The sequence below is a fragment of the Phallusia mammillata genome, chromosome 5 (assembly GCF_965637545.1).
Source record: "Phallusia mammillata chromosome 5, kaPhaMamm4.hap1.1, whole genome shotgun sequence".
In the NCBI taxonomy this organism is placed as follows: Eukaryota; Metazoa; Chordata; class Ascidiacea; order Phlebobranchia; family Ascidiidae; genus Phallusia; species Phallusia mammillata.
Window position 1 is genome coordinate 26,603,032 of NC_137256.1, and position 22,162 is coordinate 26,625,193.

Here is a 22,162-nt window from a genome sequence, read left to right on the forward strand (position 1 = left end):
ACAAAGTCTACATGCATTTATCCCTCATGCAGTGAGTGTAAATGTAAAGTTAGAAATTACAGCACCACACAATATTAAACATATGAAATACATAATGGATATTATCACAAAAGAAGATTACAAAAAATATAATCTTTAAATTCTGTTGCAGTTACGTTTTGATTAAACACAGTTGAAAGAACTAGAAGAGTGGCTTTCTGATATACTTCCATTTTATATATTCTATACGATATTTACCAATTTACTATACACATCATTTGATCTACACATATGATTGTTGTTAGGTTATTTTATTATCTTATTCAAATAGAATCATAAACAAGTTATTATTAATAAACATAAATATGAAACATACACAAGTATTTAACATAGGCTGCTCACACAAGTCAACACAAGAACTACTAAACTAAACATGCTGAGGGTGAGGTCAAACAAGTTGCCACATGTACAAAATCACTCAAGCATTGAAATCAGTCATGTATAAATAAACCAAATAAATAAATTTAATGGGGAAATAAAGTTAACAAACTCATTATGTTATTTTTCTTTTTTTATTTGTCCATCATCCAAAACTACTGACAAAGCTAAAGAAGATGCAGTTTTCTTTTTCAAGCAATCTGCCAGTTGTTTTTCTGAAGACACCCATGATACGATAACATTGTGTTGTTCCGTCATTTCCTTAACAGATCCAATATCTACCCGGAGCCTTTTATCTGACACACTTTTGCAGGAGTGCAAAGCAGCACATAATGAACAGCTATCTGTAAAAGCTTCAATAGGTAATCCTGGCAGTTTGTGACTACCAAACAAGACTTCATTCCATAAAGTGGTCAGAAAGAAAGCCGTTTCAAGACCATCAGACATGGCTAATGTTTCAGCAGCTAGAGTGCTTCTTACAACTCTTCGAATTCTTTTTGATTGCCAACTTAAAAGATTGCACTGTCCTTTCTGTCCCACAAGAAACACCAAATATGCACCTTGACTACCTCCATCTAACAGATTTGCAAAGGCCGCATCAGTATACACAACCACTTTTAGTTTAGAATTGTCACCAAGGTTTGAATATTTTAAAGTAACATGATCCGACTGAGCCCTTCGAATAATCTTATTGCAAGCAATTAAATCTCCAACAACAGCACTTTTGTAATGAGTTGCTGCAACACAAACATCAAAACTGAGATCTGGTCTGGTTTGAGTTGCAATCCAAAGTAGTTGTCCAATCTTAGATCGCAAAGTTTCTTTTTCCTCTGGTGTTAGTTCATCATCAGGATGTTTCTTACGGAACAAAGGGATTGCGATTTCCTGCAAATTTTTAACATAGCCGCATTGACTTACAGAAACACTGTCTTGACTCTGATCTACTTCAAGACCTATATACTTGAAATACTTTTGCTGTTCTTTGCCAACACAAAATGTTCTTCTTATTTCTTTGACTATAGTGTGCTCAAAATCATTGGAACCAGCCCATAAGAAATCATCCACATAAACAGAAATGTATCCATGAAGTACCTTACCATCATGCCAATAAAATATTGCTCGGTCAAGTATACTGATTTTAGCACCGTGATCAAGCATAAATTGTTTAACTCTTCTGTACCAAGATTTTGATGCATCTACTAAGCCATAAACACACTTTTCAAGCTTCCAGATGACATCCTTAGAACAATTTGCTTCTCTTGGAGGCTTGACATAAATATTTCTGTCCAAAGTTTCACCTTGTAAAAAAGCTGTTTTGATATCAATCGACTTCAGTTCCCATTTCTGTTGTTTGGCAATGCTCAGAAGAACTCTTAGCCCATCTTTTGAACAAGTTGGTGATTCTCTATCTAAAGTGTCTCGATCAGTCTCCTCGAATCCCCTGGCAACAAGTCTAGCCTTTGCTTTTACTCCTTGTTCATGTTCTTTGGTAGTGCAAACCCAGCGTACAGAGATACACTTTTGATTTTTGTAAGGTACAGTTTTATACACACCATTTCTCTTCCAGCTTTTTAGTTCTTCTTCCTTTGCAACTTGAAAATAAACATCTGTATGGTAAACTTCATTAATAATATCAACATTTTCTGGCAAAACACACAAGTCCTCTACATTATCAAAATTAACCCATGCCATTTTGCCTTTAAGGTCATCAGGAGTGACATATTCCACATTAAATGAATTTTTAAACTTTCCAGTTGCCTTACCAGCTCTACTCAACACTTTAGCAGTGCAACATGTGCCTTTATCATTTAAATACTGAACTGTTTTGTGCAAAACATTTTTTCCTTTAACTGAATCTTGAAAACAAATCTATCATATGATAGTACCATAAGCCTGGTTCAATTTCGTGTAAATCCATTGCCACGGTTTCATTCACATCACTTGCCCATGGAAGCGAAACAACAGGTCTCGCAACAGGACGTTTATGTACGGCACATACTTCACAACTTTGGACCACATCACTAATTACAGTGGCATAATCCTTTTTCCATGCATTAGCATTTTTTAACAGCTTTAACAAATTTTCCTCCGAAGCATGACCAAACTGCACATGTAATTTCTTCAAGGCTTTTACAACTTCATCTTGAGATAAAGTGTCAGACAATAGCACGTCATCACTTAAATTGACATTATTACACCTTGGTAATATTTCTATGCAATAATGACCGCTACTGGTCAAATGAACTTTGACCGGCTTCCCAAACATCTTAACTTTGTCCTGTGACAAGTCAAGCTGTGTTGATGCCTTTTTTAATGATGCCTTGCTCAACAAAAGTGGAATCTGTGATGCCACAATACACACTTTAATAGATAACTTTTTACCAGCAATGAAAGCAGGAATAACAGCCTCTTTTGATGAAATCACCTTTTCTCCATCTCCGAATTTGAATACTGATCGCTTTTTACAAACTTTCACTTTTCCTTTCAAATTAGCTGCAAGATTGCTACAGTAGGAGTTAAACCATGTTTCTCCACACACAGTTCTGGTACAAGCTGTGTCCAATATCGCAGAATGTGAAGATTCAATTACAAAAATTTCATTGGAAGACAGGTTAGTAGCCAAGGTTAACTCAACCTCTTTACATTGATCCACATCTGCAGTAACAGCTTCTGCTACTTCTCCTACACAACGTGCATTGTTCCTGTGTGGACACTCAGGTGCCCAATGCATGGTAGATTCACAAATCCTACATCTTGTAGGTCGACCAGTTTTATCTGGAGGGTTTTGTTTAGAGCTTCCCTTGTTTATTCTTTTCTTCGCATACCTAGAACTACCAACATATGATTCTTCCTGAACATTGTTCAAAGGCTTAGGACTTTGAAAAATTCTTTTTAGAGCAGATTTCATTGTCTCATATTTTAAGTCGCTTGCAACTGTTAAGGCCAGCTGCCGCTCATTTGGGCCAAGATTTGCCCCATCTAGTAGCCTAAAAGCTAATATTGTATTAGGCAACTTCATATCATGAAGTGCAAGCTTATGATTTAAATGTTCGAACTCCAAAACGTAATCATTCATTGACATAAGTTCTTGTTTTGAAAATTGGGTGAAGTTTGTATAGGCAGTATATGCCTCATCAACTTTTTCGGTTTTAAAAGCAGTATCCATATGGGCAAACAAACGCAGCATTCCATTGTCATGGTGCAAATGTTCAGTACTTAATTCTGAAACAGCTCTCTCTGCTTTCGTATTACCCTCAAATGCTTCTAGTACAACAACAATTGCCTGTTCTTTTTTGGGAACTGGCGTGACCAATTGCCACATTTCCACCTTATTCTTCCAAAATGAATAAGGAGTGCCATCACAAAACTTGGGAGGCACCTTTTTAGACATCCTCTTGCTACCAATGTTAAGTTATTTTATTATCTTATTCAAATAGAATCATAAACAAGTTATTATTAATAAACATAAATATGAAACATACACAAGTATTTAACATCACACAAGTCAACACAAGAACTACTAAACTAAACATGCTGAGGGTGAGGTCAAACAAGTTGCCACATGTACAAAATCACTCAAGCATTGAAATCAGTCATGCATAAATAAACCAAATAAATAAATTTAATGGGGAAATAAAGTTAACAATTGTTTTTGTAAACAAAAACTAATGGGTCCCCACACGCGTGTTTGTGTGGATTTACGGTAAACAAATGTTGCGGTGATTTTTAGATTTTTAGGAACAAATTTTTAGAAAGCATTAACCCAACAATAAAAAATTTTTGTTCATATTCTTTTTGCCCTATTATTGTCATATAATTACAAATACTAAAAAAAGAACAAAACAAATAATTTCAATTGATTCTCTTGCTTTGACGCAGATATTGTCGTCCAAGGTCGGGTTTCAAACACAGTTTTTTCCAGAAAGCTGTAACAGTTGTGTTACAGACACTTTCAATTAAAAAGCAATTTGCTACAAGTGTACACATAACAAATTGTTTTTTTTATTTAACTTTGTTTCGCAAAACCATTGACCTGTAGTAACCTCTCAGGGTGCACACGCCAAACGACTGTTTGACCTGTTGACACCGTTTCAATAGCACTGTTCAACAACACCGGTTAATCTAATTTATACATGCCTTGAGCGTTGATTCCTAAATTTGTTGCAAAAAACGCTACGTTATGACGAAAGAAAGTTCGTGTTACCTACTAGTTGTACCTACTAATACCTACTAGTTGACCTTAAATAACCTGTGGTCATGCGGCGGCCGACCTGACAACGAGCATATAAAAAAACATTTATCACGAAAAATTTGTAACGGTGTTGTAATGCCTACAAGTTGACCTTTAGTGACCCATGGTTATGAGACGGCAAAGCTGACAACGAGATTTTAAAGATCATTTATTGCGGCGTTCAAACAAGTTAAGTTTATTAAATTTCATATTTATGTTGATCAACGACGTTTTGCCTGACACAAACGAAACCGAAGTACGTTTATCGAGTTCGAATTAAAATCTTAAGTGCAAAAACCTGCGCCAAAACTGAAAATGCGGGTGATAACTTAATAAAACGACACAGCATTGCTGCACACAAAAAAACTGATTACTAATCACCGAAACGACTGTCTCGTAAAACGTCTGTCCAGACGTCAAGCCGGGAACTCCCGCTCTGCCGCCTTAATCGTAAACCAGTGAATTCCTCCCTTGGGACTTATATCAGACTGATAGCGTATTTCTGCACCATAGGGCATGTATTTCTTGCCTGAAACTAAAACCGAATATTTCGGGGCTTAAATGGTGAAACATTGGTAAATCCAAAAAAAGATACAAAATTCTTTAAAAAACCTTACATTGCACCAAACAACAAAGCGTGAAACTCCAAGCTGCTGTACTTTAGTTAGTACAGCTGTTTTAAAATTTTTACGTTTTGGGGGCCTTTGGGTGAACCGCTGGGTCAATCAGGGTCAAACTTCAGGAGGATCAAATTTGGATTTTTAACTAACATCTCTGTAAATTTGAATAAATTTAAAGCACTCTTTCTTGACCAAAAAAAAATACGGACAAAAATAATATGTGTCCCCTTCAGGGAAGGGGACCCATAATAACACAACTTGATCAGATCTGTATTATCTTACTATGTATGGAGGAATAGGATTTACATTTTCTACATCTTGTGGTAAAGCATCTTTCTTCGCTGACAAAATTGATGTGCTGTGAATATCCTTATATTCCTTGTGTTGGGGTTTGAGTTTCAGTTGTGGGCTGGAGAAAATGCTGCAAACAAATAATATATTTGAAATGTGGCTGAAAATCAGCTGCTTAACTTCTCACTTAATTACAGTTCAAAACTGAAAAAAAACTAAACAAAATTGCCAGAGAGTTTGTGTGTAGAGAATACATTGTGTTGCAGATGTTTCTAAAATAGCCATCGTCAAAATTAAAGCAAATTGTGGCATAACAGAATAAAGAACAGCTTAGTTAAGTGTTGGTACCAAAACATGTTTTCGCTTCATGTATTTGCTATTTACAAGCTCATTAGTAATTTGTTTTGGATCATTTTTTGACCTACTTCAAAATGTCCAGCTATGTTTACAAACTTGTTTTAACTCACCTTGGTAAGTGAAAGTATAAAGTTCAGTTGCAAGCAGCTGTTTGATGTTTGTGAGTTTGAAACATGAAAATGCACCAAAAATTTGATGAAGTTATTGTGGATTTGCCAGCTTTTCTAAACATTAAGATTATTAGTTTCAAACTTAACAGCAATAATCTTGTGCTCACAGAAAATGGCAAACAATACAAATAGCACAAAGCTTTGTATGTTACAACTAAAACTCCATAATACAATTGGTCTTGCTGTTGTTGTTTTTATTTCAAGCCCAAATAAGCCTAAATCCCTCTACCAGTAAATAAGTGTGTAAATAACATGTTACATCAGTACATAAAAAGGGAACTAAACCATTGGAGATACTAAGTAGTGCATGATATCACATGGTAATTAGTTTAATGGAAAATTTAAAAAGCGGTGAAAGTTAAAGCTATTTGGATTAAGGTGAGTGTTTGTAATTGAAACAAGACACAAAAAGGACAAGAAAACTGTTTTTTACCTGCTCCTTTAGCTCAACTATGTCGACAGAAACTTCCTGAATGTGGAATATTTCAAAATTGGAAATTGTAGGCTAAAGAAAGAAAACAATTTTGAGTTGATGATTACTAATCTGATACTGATGTGCAAAGTAATGGAAACAGTATGAAACCAAACTTCAAACATATCGCAAAAATGAACACGCAACCCACAAAAATCTGGCTGGTTTTAATTTAAATTCAACCCCTTATATCAGTCAGCTAAACCAGCTTCAACATGGAAGCTATCAAAAAGTATAAAGACAATGTAAAGTATGGTTGAGAGTTAAATTGTCAATGCTTGGATGCATGGAATTGGGGTCATTCGGTTGTCAAAATATTAATAAACCTCTAAATTGACCAAAACCTTAACCCTTTAAATTGATCCACTTTGACACAAATTTTGCATGTAAATTATTACAATGAATTTGTTTAAAACTGTTGTATGCGGAATGAGGGTAACTACTCTGTTATATTGTGGTTTTCTAATGACAGTTTTTAGTTCTTTTGCTTTAGTTACTTACAGGAGTTTCAGACACTCAGTACACCTTTGGATTGTCTAACAAAGTAAGTACCATCATGACTCCATCTGTCAAAGAACAAATTTCAAACAGGTTAGTTAAACAAACTTGTTTGAATAATGATAGGCAGCTTTTTCTTTTCAAAAAGTTTAAATACAATCATTCACACACACAGTAAATGAATTTACTACAATTTTGTCAAATATAGAACAGTTGGGGTATTTCTTCTTTCTTTTTTTTGTTATTTTTTATGTTATAGCAATTTATTAGCCAATGAAATCTGATATGGCAAAGATCGCTCAAAACCTGTACATTACTCTGCAGGTTACAAAACATCATGTCAAGTTTGAACATGTAAAACACAACATTAAGGTATGTAAAAGATTTCATTACATACTTAAATATTGGCTACTGCCTGTCATCAGCTCCAGACATGTCGGCACGGAAACCCTCTTATTTGTGCCAGTAAAAACTTCCCATATTATAATGGACTGGGCATCTTCATTAGTTCCTTGTTCCTGCATTGGGCTGAAAGTTACCAAGTATCTGTAAAAAACAACAAGGATATTTTGTGTCTCTGTTTGTTTTTAGTTAGGCTCACAATCCTAAAATTTAACTAATTTTGATAAACAATTAAAGCACTTGCGTAAAAAACAATGAATGGTATCTTTATTTTACAGGTAATTGCAGCTATGTAGACTTGTTAAAAAGGTTAGAAAAGTGTGCAAAATTAAAAATATCCTACACATAATAGTATTAGTTCAAATATATGCATGCTGCTCGGGTATGTTTTAAACTTCAAAGCTATAACTGTACATTAAAACTCAAGAAGTGCACTGCAACATATTTTATATAAGTATTATTTTTATGTAAACTTTGCACACATTAGGTAAGATAAAAACAGGGTTCCCGCACATTTTTTTTCATTTATAAATTCCATGACCTTTCCAAAACTTTTCAAGAAAAAAATCCCAAATTTCCATAACGCTAAATCGAGCAACTCCAATAGTAAAACTAGTAAAGAGGCTTTGGTATGTTGTAGCTGATTTACCATACTTGCAACGAATATACATGCGTTACGTAATTTGAAATTCCTATCTTTATCTGGCATTTTCAGGGTAAAACAGGCACCAAATTTCACACTTTTTTTAAGGACTTTTGCAAAAGTTGTTTTTTTTCAAAACTTTTCCCGGCCTTAAAAATACAAATTTAAATTCCATAACCTTTCCAGGTTTTCCATGCCCACGGGAACCCTGTAAAAAGCTTTTTTTGCATTTATAACCTTTACAAGGTCGAAACATAACATGCATTCACAGCAATAGTTGTGCCAGATGTCCATTAAATATGGGTTGGTGAATTGTAAAAATATTGTATACACCAGACATTAATCATTTTATTGAACAAAACCACATAACCAGAAAACAGGGCCAGGCATAAATCTACCTGTAGTGCAAAATAGTTCACCGCACCCTGATCTATACTAAAGACCACTTCTCACCTTTCAGATGGTGAAAAGTTAATAAGTTGGACACCAGGGTGGGCAAATCTCTAAATCTGATTGAAGTGTTCCTCTCACCATAAAGCAACTCCTTCAGCATGAAATGTGGCCGAGTATATTCCTTTAGATGACCATCTTGTGTATGTTTCAGTCCACCTTGAAAAGTTTAAAATATATATATATACATGACTTTTATATACCCTTGCTCAACTTGGAATTGCCATTTTGCGCATTTCTTGAAGATTTGACCATCTTTATTATGATGTCTATTAGTAATGTATGCTTATTGCATTCCAACAATATTGAGATTTTTGTGTTGGCATGCAATGAATTATCTTTACTAAATATAATTTCCTGTCAAAAAATGTTGTAATTAATATTAGATAAAAACTAAGTGCAATGTAGCTAAATTTTTTCATAATATTTTTGTCATTATTTTTATTTATTACGGGGCGTGCAAACCAGAAACAATTTGTCATACCTTCCTTTCTTCAATAGCAACTGGTTCTGCCGCAGTATTGAGGTATATAGCAGTCTTCTCACCACCTTCATAAATTACACTAAACTGATCATTGCTGTCCTCCTCTTCCAAATAGTAATGCAAGTTGCCCTACAAACAATGCAACATTCAGCAATTGTTAGACTTATACAAACACAAACATGAAAACTTCATGGAAGGGGACCCATAATAACAAATCCAGTTGCATTCTTTTACCCATGTTCTCACATTTTACATACAGTGTACAATGGGCTATATCATGCTGTATTTAGTACCAGCCTATTTAGTACCAACTTTTACTACACTTTTCTGCAAAAATAAGTAATACTAGATTTGGTAATATATTTCATCTAATCAATCAAAAGAATTGATCCAAAACACATTTAAATTTCCCCAGTTGGAAACCATATTTACCTTTTCAAACACAACCACAGCACTGTAAGGATCCGACAAACTTTCAACCGTGCAAATTTCCCAGAAGCTGATCAAGTCGAGCAGACAAGTAGCAGCGATCCTTTTCACCAACAACATCAACTTCCCGCTAAAGTTTGGTTTGTCTGTTCCAAGGTCACCTGACCTTGACCCCCGGAACACAATCAAACATCCACCGGAGGGCAGGTGCTGTGCGATCTAAAACTTTGCACATCATATTCTGCAACATCCAACATATCTCCATCAGGTTTTCATAACACTTTAAGCACATAGCACAGCACACAAAATAAAACTAATGTACAATTTTTAGTTTTAAACTTACACTAGTTTGGCACTGTACCACTAGATCTTAATGTATTTTGTTTATACCACAAACAAACAGATCATATCGAATTTCATTTGGCCCTAGAAAAAGTTTAAATGTGGACACAAATGTTCAATAAATCTATGAATTAATCCTGTAATATCTTGTCAAAAAGCATCAAGTGAGAACTTAAAAGTTATTGAATAAGTTTTTATATAAAAGTTTCAGTTTTTATAACTTACACTGGGTTGGCACTGTACCACTAGAAGGAGCACTTGTGGTTGGGGAGGGTTGAAGTTGCTCACTTCGAGGTGCGATGGGATTAACAGGAGTGAGTGTTTGGAGTTTGGGGGAGCGTGTTTGTGTTGATGATTGGATCAACATCTGCAGACAACACACAAAATTAATAGGAACCTGAGATCAAAGTAGGCTGCAATGCATTTTGCTCATACCACAAACAAACAGATCATAGTTAAAGAAACTGATTAAGTAAGCTCAAACAATAAAAATGTACAATTTTCGAGACCACATAAACATTTAAACTCAAAATTTGAATACGTAAAGTTTACATCAAAATACACATTTTCAGATTTACTATGGGCATAAGTTCAACTTGTTTCAGGCCATGGACCACCAGTTCAAAGAAATAAATATCGTGGACCAGTCCATTGTTACATAAGGATAAAAAACATCCAGTACAAGTATATTGGCTTGAAATATATAATCACAAAGCTGTTATATGTTTATGTGATCAATTCTTTGTTACATAATATGTTGGTAAACATATCATATCAGTAAGTTCACTAATTTAATCCTTATATATATGGTATGAAAAATAATGTCATTTTCACAAGATGTCAGTTAGAAAGAGATCTGCAGCTCGACCATTGCTTGGATTCAGGAAAAAAAACTTTATGAGAAACGACTTGCAACAACACGATAATTTAAGTAATGTTCTAAAAGTTTATTTCACATATATCCGGCTTGGTGATTGTTTTAATGCAATTGTGCTGCTATGTGTTCTTTCACCAAACGAAATAAACTCAACTCAACATCAAAATTTGAAAAGGCAAATTGTGACAACACTTAAAAACACTCTTACTCGTGTTTTGCAAAATTGATCCCTCGCCGTGCGATGGCCGAGCTGACATTGGCCTCATGATTACAGGTAAAAAAGTCTGCATTCATTTTCTGTCAGAAACAGAACATTTAAACTGAACTGAAAACTCCCGCCAAAACTTATTACTTAAACCCCAGAACTTTATGTTTAAAAGCTTAAACACTGCGTGTTACAAACTGCATAACTAACTAATATGGTTTCCAACATAAAAAATTAAAAATCGCTTTTAATTTAATCGCATTAAAGTTTACAAATTAGTTACTTCACTAATTTGCAAGTTTGCAAACTCGAGTTGAATTGTTTACTTTTTAGGATTTCTATGAGCACAAAGCTTGAAATTATTTAAAGGGGCAACTTATGCCGTTACATATTTTGTGATGATGCAAATTAATTTTACTACGTTGTCTGGCATGATTTTGACTATCTCAGGTTCCTTTAAGCCAGATGCATGCGCAACAAATACAACAGCCAGTGATTCAAATACGAGGCTACATTTAACCATTTTACGAAAAACGAAAGTGTGTGTTTAAAGTAGGTGACAAGCTAAAGAAAATATGTTGATTCATTACTTTAAACTTAATAATGGTCACTTTTCCATTTTCACGTTTGTTTTTGTGTTGCCTCTTGACCTTTTGTTTGTGTAAACAAAGTTTCTGTTTCTGTTCTTACTGATAAAGACAAAACAAGTTGTGTTATTTCATGAAATTTGCTACTGTGCTCATAGTTAATTCGATGTATTCTTGTAAACCAATGCAAAGTCAAATTTAACATGCTTGAAGTGACTGGGTTTGTTCTGCCGTGGAATCGTAACCGACCGCACGAACCTGGCGGGCTACAGCCGGTTGCATTAAGCCAGTGGTTCCCAAACTGTGGGCCATGGCCCAGTAGTGGGCCACCAAAACATTTTCAATGGGCCACAGAGCCTTTGAATATATTTTACTGTTTTGTTATACTGTGGGTATTATGGGCTTTGTTTTGAAAAATTTAATTTTTGCAAACAATTCTGAATCTTGTAGCCAAATTTCACGAGCATGTATCTCATTAAAAATAAATTGCTAATTAATAAATATATACATTTCGGCCACAGACCAAAAAAGTTTCGGAACCCCTGCATTAAGCAGTGGTTGAACCCGCAGGTTCTGCTGGCCAAATAAATCCCTGCAACACAAACGCGGACCCTTGGTTGCCAATACTGAACGACATGAACATCATGAAGTTGAAAAATCGCTTTCATGAAACTTTCAGGATGTAAGGAAGTTTAATTGGCTGAACGCATTTCCTAAGTAAATAAGGTTTATTGAATTCGATCACGTCGCATATGAACAAGAGGGTAAATGCCGGCCTAATGCTTTGGCAATTTATCACAAAGCCTCAGCGAGAGCCGTATTTGCTCAGCACACAACCTAGCCATTGTATACCGAGACCGAGCCACTCATCCGAGCCTTAGCACACAACCGAGCCATTGAATACCGAGACCGAGCCACCCAAGCTAGCCATTGTATACCGATACCGAGCTACACAACCTAGCCATTGTATACCGAGACCGAGCCACACAGCCGAGCCATTGTATACCGAGACCGAGCCACTCATCCGAGCCTTAGCACACAACCTAGCCATTGAATACCGAGACCGAGCCACACAACCGAGCCATTGAATACCGAGACCGAGTCACCCAACCGAGCCATTGTATACCGAGACCGAGCCACACAGCCGAGCCATTGTATACCGAGACCGAGCCACTCATCCGAGCCTTAGCACACAACCTAGCCATTGTATACCGAGACCGAGCCACCCAAGCTAGCCATTGTATACCGAGACCGAGCTACACAACCTAGCCATTGTATACCGAGACCGAGCTACACAACCTAGCCATTGTATACCGAGACCGAGCCACCCACTAGCCTTAGCACACGTACATACAAACCTAACACAGTTCGTTTAGCGAGTTTATAACAGCAACGGAACATCTGATGGTTTACCAGTGTTTTGTGCGCTTGATTTGCACCTTGAGTGTTTCAGGCTAAAGTTGTTTAAAGCATGGTGCAGTAGTAGAGATTAAAGCTGTCCATAATGTCTGCTCGAATTAGTGAAAAGAAATACCGTTGGAAATGTTCAACCTTCAAAGCCCTGATGTCGTACTTCAGTGGTACATCCTGTCTTTTGAAGCGAATTGAAAACTTGTCTTGTAACGCAGACTTACAGTTTACAGACGGGCAAGGGCGCTTTTATATTCGGCGGCAAATAATAATGTGACTTGGCACTTACCTGGGGTTGTTTTAGAAATTCAAGACAAAATAATTTATCTGCTTCAGTTAACTATGTCAGGTTTTATAAGGTTTTGTGTCAACTTTGTTTCTGCTTATTATTTTGTTAAGCGAAATATTTGTTTGCACGTTTGCTCTACAATTTGTAAAAAAAATCACATATAATCTTGTTATAGTATAAAAGCAAATAACATGAGATAGTCAAGCTAATAATAGTCAAATCTTACACAGTGACATAACCTGTACGAAACAGCGGTTTTGAAATATGTATTCAAGTAAATTTGTAGCAAATCTGGCGGCCTTGTGTCCATGTTTTGTAAACCGTCTTATTTGTTGTGCATTTGTTGGACGTTGTTACATCCTAATGGTAAATAGTAACATCATATTTCGCAGGCTGTCAATATTTTAGACTGGAGGTTAAGTTAATGAACAGAAATTTGAATAAAGTTTACCGCGTTAAAAATATTCAATTTTGCAAGTACACCATGACAGTTGAACCGAAATTATGTTTATTTAACGAGTTTATGACATCAAGTTAGTAATGATTTAGCAGCGTTTTGAGCGCTTGATTTGTACCTGAGTGTTTCAAGGTTAAGTTTGTTGGTATGACAGTACATGGTGTAACAGAACCATCAGGTTTAGTTATAAAATGTGTCTGTCTGAAGCAAATATTAATGTGTCTGGTCAGTATTATCTTGCAATATAAAACTAACAAACTGGCGTCGTCAAGATTCGCCACATTTTAACTTAATCATTTGCTATATTAACTTTAAAGCTAATTAATGGTTCTCTTTAGTTAAATCTTGTTTCAGCACAAGTACATAATTAAGCAGGAACGAACCTTATATAGACAATACAGTAAGGTAATTTAATTATTGTTTTATTGTTTAAATCAGTGATGTTTCCGGATTCAAACAACAAGGCTTTTTCAGCCAATCACAAGCGAAATTTCGGAATTTCTTACGGTTTTCCTTAGTCGTTACGTCACGTTTAGGTTGCCATGCGGTTACTTTGACGGGTTTGACTAAAAGTCTGAGTGGGCTAACTAGCCTGATTCCAAGACAGTGTTTCACCATAGTATATACTCACATGGTAGTCCAGCTTATTATATTACTAAGTTTGGTTGTTATTGTGCTGTTGGAGAGTATTTAAGTAGGTTTAATCTTTTTATTCCGTCTTTAAACGCGTTGAACTCGTTTAAACCGCATCATTGTGATTTTACCTAAAATATAGTTTATTGCTGATTAAATTAAAGTCTGGTGAAACCGAAACTTTCCTATACTGGCTGCATCTTTGATAAACTAATGTACAACGACTTTGACCGCGTATATAGGAACTCTTGACAGACCAAAAGTCAAGCTTGAACGAAGGTCATATTTGTTTCAAAGTTACTCATTTTAAACTGTCAACAAAGGTTAGATTTAAAAAAGACCGGATTATGACCATTGCAGAAAGTTTAAAGAACAGACCTTTCTAATGAGAGAATATGCAAAAGTGTGTTGTGAAGCAAAAAGTTTATTTGAAGAGGAATTCAAGGCGCCGAACAATTGCTAAACACATAAACTAAAACTGGTGCAGAAAAAAAATCAAAATGCTATGATAAGTAACATGAAGTTGAACACAATAGAGTATTTAGATGGTGATGTTTTGTTCAAGATAAAAATAAGTTGACAAAAGGAAGCAAATTTGTTAGCAAGATGCCCACTATGCAACAACAGGGCTCTGGAGGTCTTACTTCCTTTATCTGGGTACCTTCAACTTTGACAAAGTGTGTGCATTAAATGCTAGACAGAAAGTTTGGGCCAGCCAACAAGCTGGATTTTTAGTGTATTGCAAAAGTTTTTTTAATACTTCTTATCAAAGATTACAAAATAGGACATGTGATATTCTAGAAGTTGATGTGGATGAGAAGAAAGGAAATAATTTGTATTTATTTATTCATGTTTTTTGTTTGCATTAACCGAAAAAACACATTTTTAAAATGTTCCTAATATCTACCAAGCAATCCAAAGTGTTAAGAGGGGATCTGAAAAATAAATCAAAAACCTTTTAAAAATGTCTGTACTTACTGCACAATGTGCTTTTTAACATATTACAAAATATGGAACCACTTAATTTGTAGGTTATCTTGTTAATAATAATGTTACAGCTAACAGTAGGCTACTGTGAAAAAATCATATCTCAGTGGGAATTATAAAGCCAAGTGATTTACCGAGCCTTGCAATTAAGATTTTTTAAACTGAGGCTGTAGGCCAGTGATTCCAAAACTGTGTGTCGCGAAATATTCGTCTTTTTTACCGTGGAAGCATTCCCTGGTGTTTAAGACTTGATGATGAAATTCTGTGTGTATGGCAAATTTAGCTCATATATTTTCTTGGTAACGAAAAGCATTCTTACCCACTACAATAAAGTGCGACGTTTGCCGAGGAAAAGAAATTTTAGTTCATTATTGCATTTTTACATAGTGCACAATGATTCGACCTATTTGAAGGTATCATTAGTGCAACTGATGATAAGACAAATGTCATATAGGCTAGTTTATTTGGAGTAACAGGATTCCCAAACAAAGATTTGACATTGGCCGTCTATAAATTTTTAAAATACACCTTATTTGATTTGAACACGTGATTTGATGCAAAGACAATTCCGGATTAAGGGTCTGCTGGCCTGTAGGCACATTTTATAAGTGGCCCGAAAATCAGGGTTGCCAACTAAAATATTAGAATTATCAGTGTTGCCAAATCATTGTCACAAAGTAAAGTGGCCTGGATTTTTTACTGGCCTGCAGGCACGTGCCTACTTTGCCTAATGGTTAATCCGGCACTGCTTAAAGAGTTTGTACAATTAAAAACTATAAACGTTTTATTGGCTCTGCATACATTAAACAATAAACCTTAAAAAAACTTAAAACAGACACAGATTTGTCGCCAGCAGCTTGTTAAAAGTAGCTGTTTACCACAACTATCATACAAAACTGCAGGCGAAGTGCAGTGTCAGTCATGCATAACCAAAATGCGCAAGATAATAATAGAAACGGGATGAAAAAAGGAGCTGGACTACCATGTTAGTATAAGTTGGTTTTAGAAAATATTTTTCGGACTGCCCTTTCCGCACAGTGTTTGAATTAGCTTGACTATCAAGGTGGAGCTACTAACACTGAGATTTGGCTTAGGGCCGGTCTGAGAATTTCTGGTAGGTGGAGTTCAGGGGAGGAATTTTATTAAAACTGTAAAAAACAATTACATGTGAAATATAACAGAATATTTTTTATACATTAGGGATGTTCATTATAATCTGGAACCGGTTGTAAAGGATTCTGAAAATATACATCCCTAGTTATAATGTCTTTTTCAAATTGCTATGTTTTTTATTTGTTTTTCGTCTTATGGGGAGGAATGAATAGTTCGAAAATGGGCAAAGGGAGGAATGTAACAAAAAAGGTTGGGAACCACTGATTTATGGTAAGAATAATTGCTTAGTCAGCATTATAAACGCCTATTGCTCTGTTACGCCACCTACCAGAAGTTAAGCCAAATCTCAGTGTTAGTAGTTCTACTCTCTATCAACACTGTGTATCGCAGGAGGCTGAACTATCGTCATGGTGGTTTGTTGAATGCCTGTAAATTGCCAATGAAAAGAACATGACTTGGGTGATTATCGATTGGAAAAGGCCTGACTTTGGTGATTGTCAATTACAGATGGCTTACTGCGTAAAGCGTTTCAGAGAAGGCCTGACTTGGGTTGTAACGTTTTATTTGCTTATTGACGCAAAGCGCCACATAAAGTAATGAAAAACTCGGGCACTAAATTACAGAACCACCTTATTGTCCGGTCAATCCCGGATTACTGCAGAAGAAAAACACAAACTCCAAGCATCCACAAAACGCACTTCACCCACCTACAAAACACGGAACATACCAACTGTTTGGCCACATGGGCTTGTGCACTAATTTGTCTTTATAAAGTCGAAACAAACACTCTTATCATTCGAAATTAAAACAACACATCATGGGATGGGATAAAGCCAAACCAACAAGCACAAAGTAAAATCAGGCAGCTCAACTACATTCAGTTAAATCAGCAGTTTATAACTTACTACCTGCTAAAAACAGTGTTTAAATAAATTTCTCGCTTGGAAGCTTCGATGCTTATTACTAGGGCAAGTTTTTGTTGCATTAAAATCGTGGGAAAGTTGCACTTAATTTTAACATAAGTTGCATTGATGCACAAGTTTTTAAAATTATTAGGGCAATGCTCTTCAACCGGGTATACTGTACACCCAAGTGTATACCGCATCAAAATTAGGGTATACGACTGAAGAAAGGTATACCAAAGGAATACAGCTGAGGTCAGTGTTACTAAACGTTACTAGTGTGTTTTTGTAAAATGCGGGAAGGCATCAAATCATGACCTATGTGAGACTGACCTGCTTGTTGTGAAAACTTATTACACATGTCGGTATCATACATGCACACACCACGAGACAATTCTTAAACTGATGACAAAAAAACATGCCAAGCAGATAATTGACATCACCCAATAGAAAGTAATTGTTATTTTGACTATTGCGTCACAGGAAAATTGTTACGTTTGCCTGACGCATTAAAATCCACACAGGTTGGTAAAAATCGACGTAACACGGGTGATTGTTCATTCTTTTTAGAGACATGACTTGGGCTATTGTCGAAATGTAAAGGCCTGACTTTCGCAAATGCCGACTTAAGATGGCTTACGAAAAGCGTCTTCAGAGAAGGCCTAGCTTGGATGATTATTGATTGTCACTGACTGCGCAGAAGATTAAGAGAAAAGGCTTTTGCAGTAATGCATTAACGCAGTGGGTCTCAACTGATGCTCCATGGATGGCTAGTGGTCCATAATGACCACAGAGGTCCACTGAATTGAAGTAAACTGAAGATGATTGCTTATACCAGGGGTGTCCAACCGTGGCCCGCATCAGGAAGGTTGTGAGGGGCCCGCTGCGGTATTTTTAAAATGACTTATATTATAATCTTAATGGCCTACGTAATTTATGGCGAACTTACATTGCGAGAAATCGGCATTTATGGTTTCCCTTTTTCTTTTTTAATAGAGCAATACACACTGTTAAAACTACTTTATTGCATCACAATGCAAATTGTTACGCATCACATTTTTCACATTATTACGTCCAACACTTTTTTCTCAAGTTTGCAGTGAGTATAGATTATGTCAAATAGAAAACGAAAAGCAAGCACATAACAGAATAATCTAAGGAAGGTAGACATGTGAGGACTGTTTTGTAGATGTTGACAATAAACCAATTTGCCTGGTATGTAATCAACCTGTATCAGAATGCAAAGAATACAACGTAAAGAGACATTACGTCAGCAGACGTTCATCAGCTTATGATAAATATCAGAATGAGTTTAGAAAAGATAAAGTGAAAGAATTAACAAAAGTTCTTCGTGCACAGCAAATGTTTGTTTTTCGGAAGTTTCTTTGCAGCAGGAGTTGGTTGTGAAAGCGAGCTACTTGGTGGCAGAAATAATAGCAAAAAATCATTTGCAGATGTAGAATTTGTTAAGGAATGCATGGTCGTGTTGCTGATGTCATATGTCAGGAAAGGAAAGAGACATTTGCTAAAAAAGGCTGTCAAGACAGACCATTGCAAATTATGCAGAAGAAACACTAATTGCAAAAGCACAAACATTTTCATCATATTCTTTGGCGCTGATAAAAGCACCGATGTCAAGTCTATTGCTCAGTTGGCACTCTTCGTGTGAGGAGTTTGCTTCGCACTGTACATCGTCCATCTCACTGAATATTGCCAAACTTGTTAGAGATAAAACAGTGCCAAACTTCACATTGAAATGTCGCCGTGTGGTAAAAATTTTGTTGACTTTATTGTATCTTCGTATGTTTATTGTTCTTATAATTGTAAACAAGGATAATACACATTTCCGGCATTAGAGTTCCGGTGTGAGTGTTTTAATTCAACATTATAAGACAACCATTCGTAAGATTACAAATTAGCAGTAACAGTTAAGTGGCCCGCGCAATCATTCGTAAACCGCATTTGGTCCTTTGATCAAAAAAGTTGGACACCCCTGGCTTATACTGAAAGAGGGTCAAAATGTTAGTAGGTAAAATTTTATCTCATATCCCGAAATTCGTTTTTTAAGAATGATGTTTTATGTCAAAATACTTGTCGCGTATGTTTACTTCAATCTTGTTTAAAAGTGGAATGGTCCACGATGTTATGCCTGAAACGAGTTGAGAACCACTGCTTTAGCGTGTCGTTTATCATGTTTCAAATTAAAGCAACAAAGCTACAAACGATTAAACGATATTCTATCAGCAAACAAAAAGGAAATTCGCACTCATTTAAAGTTTGCATTTAACACCTTGTTAACACAAAACGAAATCTGGTATTTATTGAACGTGCCATGGCCGGTTTTACAAACATAATGTAATCCCTTGGATCAAACTTCTCCGTATAAGGAATGAAATATCTTTCTGCCCACGCAACACATGTATTGCATCTCTATCTGAAATCACTTTACAGTTTACACCAAGGCGCTGAACAATCAGATTCTTAACCAGTCGTACAAAGCACCCAACACGACATGCAGTGTGAAATTATATGCAATTTAGGCATATTTGTGAAGAATGCGTCACAAGTTACTTCGTTATATGCCTCGTGATGATTTAAATTGACTGATTGCTGGTGTGCTGTAAATATTGTTTAACTTACAAGACTGTTTTAATGCATGCATTCAACACGTAACTTATAAATACACTGAGTTTAATTCCTATTATTACAATTTTATTTACTTCCGTCGGCGATTGTAGACCGGAGGTACGACAAAATTCATGAAAGCTCAAAAGGGTACGAGCGCTAAAAAAGTTAAGAAACACTGCTTTATTCCAAGGCGTTGATCAATCAGACCACCCATTAATAGTGTGAGGAAATTTGTCGGCTGTAGGAGTAATGATCCATTCAAACAAAAGACGATTAATGGTTTTGTAACTCAACACTTTGCGTCAGGGTTTTTTCTATCGCAGTCAGGCCTTTCCCAATCGACAATCACGAAAGCCAGGCTTTGCTTTATTGCAGAATACACTTTTGTTGGCTTATATAGGCGTCATAGCAACGTTAAGTGAAAATGTTTCACATATGTACATATATATGCTCTCTTATATGGTGGCATAGTTAAAAGTGAAGACAAGTTGACGGCAGGTTTAAAGTGATCTAAAAATGTAAAGTATCAGATGCATTATATAAACTAAGTAAAGTAGGTTGGCAATGTAAAAGGCGTCTGGTAGTTGGCGCTTTTAACCTTCGAGTCAACAGCAAATATGTTTTCAATCACTGAAGTTCTTTCGAATTCCATTAATTCGAGTCTGATACTAAACTTTAAGAAACGAATCGACGTTTTGAAGTTACAAATCGGGTTCGACTATAAATGGCGTCATGTTATTTTAAAACCTTATTACTGTTCATGCCAATTGGTTTAAATTTAAGAAATACCATCATTTCGGAGCCAAACGCCTGCCCAACCAACGTGTATTATCATAAAGCATTATGTTAAAACTTTTAGTTCAACGAGCCCAGTTGCAAATTTTGCTTGGTAAAACGTTTTTTCGAAGCCACAGAGTGAAATATTCAGTTGTTTTGAATGTTTAACACAAACAAATACCTTCCGAGCTTGTTTTAATTATTTCTTTGGCAGGAGAAAAAATATTTCTAAAAACATGTTGTTACAACTGACAGCAATTTTGCTGTACTGTACGTCACTGGTCAGCGGACAGCAGCAATGCAGTTACGTCACCGTTGCAACATGTGGTGATGACGTCACTGTCACACCTGGGAACCTGTTGAGTGGGAGGGGTGAAAAAGGGGACACTGGGTTACCTGGCAAGATGGGTCCTAGGGGATTCCCTGGAAACAATGGGGCTATTGGACCAATAGGTCCCAAAGGAGACCCTGGAATGCCAGGCCGAGTGGGCCGAAGGGGAAAGGCAGGTCGGAAAGGTCCGGTGGGTCCTAAAGGCCATAAGGGCGAAAAGGGAGAGGCTTTAAATTTGGAAGACTTCAACAGAGATTTGCACGAAATAAGAGAAAGTCTTCGAGGTACAATTGTTTTTCTGCAAACTGAAAGTAATTGAAAACGCAATTGATGAAACAAAATTTCAGTTTGTGGCTTTTTTTAGCAAAATAACACAAATAAAACCACCCAATAACCACTCAGACAGCTGGCGATTAAAATAACTTTCGCATGTTTTTGTTAAAAGCTTGTGAACAAAACTTGCAGTTCTACACACAGCAAACTTTCAAAAGGGGGAAGTACAACAGAAAACCTTTCCACCAAAACGTACCATACAGAATAAAAAACTGTTGCAGTTGCAAAAAACCAGCGGTCGGCAACCACCGGGCCGCATAAAACTTGCTCAACAGCATGTTTCTTAAAATCATTGCTGCGAAAGAGACAACAACACTAGCAAGCTTTTTCAACTTGAAAATCAATTACAAATGCCAAGTTAATCTCTGTTCTTGTCATGTACCCGATTTATTAATAGGCCTACAGAACGTGTAACCCTCCGTCCTAAACTTTTTAAGCGCTATTTTGTTTTTTGTTTTTTTGTGATGAAATCATGTCATAAAAAGTTAACTTAAGGTTTCAATCAATTTTGATATTATCTGCAAAGGGTAGCGATTCAAACTTAGACGTTTAATCAACATTTTATATGTGTACCAGTACAGTGATGATATTTGCTGCGTACCGTACCCTACCAAAACAAAAATTCCCATATGGCAAGGCACAGGCTAGAAAAATATTCGGAATTCGGGCGTAAAATCAGAAATATTTTCTTAAAACACTCTTACAGTAGTGATATTCGGAATTTTGCTCACGTAAATATAGTAACTCTATAACAGGGGCCACCAAACTTTTTCACTGCGGCTAAAAATGCCTTTCAAAACTTAGCCCGCGAGGTGATTTTTCTGGGT

General features: G+C 36.1%; 2 protein-coding genes and 1 long non-coding RNA gene across 4 annotated transcripts; 1 reads left to right on the top strand and 2 right to left on the bottom strand.

The window, feature by feature from the left end:
• Positions 1-2,257: 2,257 nt before the first annotated feature.
• LOC145228594 (uncharacterized) lies at positions 2,258-3,888 on the bottom strand. The gene has a single exon (XM_080093711.1). The coding sequence runs from the start codon at positions 3,806-3,808 to the stop codon at positions 2,264-2,266; it is 1,545 nt and encodes a 514-aa protein (XP_079949837.1). The 5' UTR covers positions 3,809-3,888; the 3' UTR covers positions 2,258-2,263.
• A 5,209-nt stretch (positions 3,889-9,097) lies between these two features.
• Positions 9,098-10,691, bottom strand: LOC145228700 (uncharacterized). Of its 2 annotated transcripts, none has more exons than XR_013860199.1 (3): positions 10,385-10,691; positions 10,032-10,173; positions 9,098-9,164 (listed from the first exon to the last, which is right to left on the bottom strand). It is a non-coding gene; the product is annotated as an uncharacterized LOC145228700 (long non-coding RNA). The 2 variants fall into 2 exon arrangements; XR_013860198.1 differs by lacking the exon at positions 9,098-9,164 and adding an exon at positions 9,581-9,674 and having other exon boundaries at positions 10,385-10,688.
• Positions 10,692-20,879: 10,188 nt separating this feature from the next.
• On the top strand, positions 20,880-21,740 carry LOC145228640 (uncharacterized). Its single transcript, XM_080093818.1, has one exon. The coding sequence runs from the start codon at positions 20,908-20,910 to the stop codon at positions 21,319-21,321; it is 414 nt and encodes a 137-aa protein (XP_079949944.1). The 5' UTR covers positions 20,880-20,907; the 3' UTR covers positions 21,322-21,740.
• Positions 21,741-22,162: the final 422 nt, after the last annotated feature.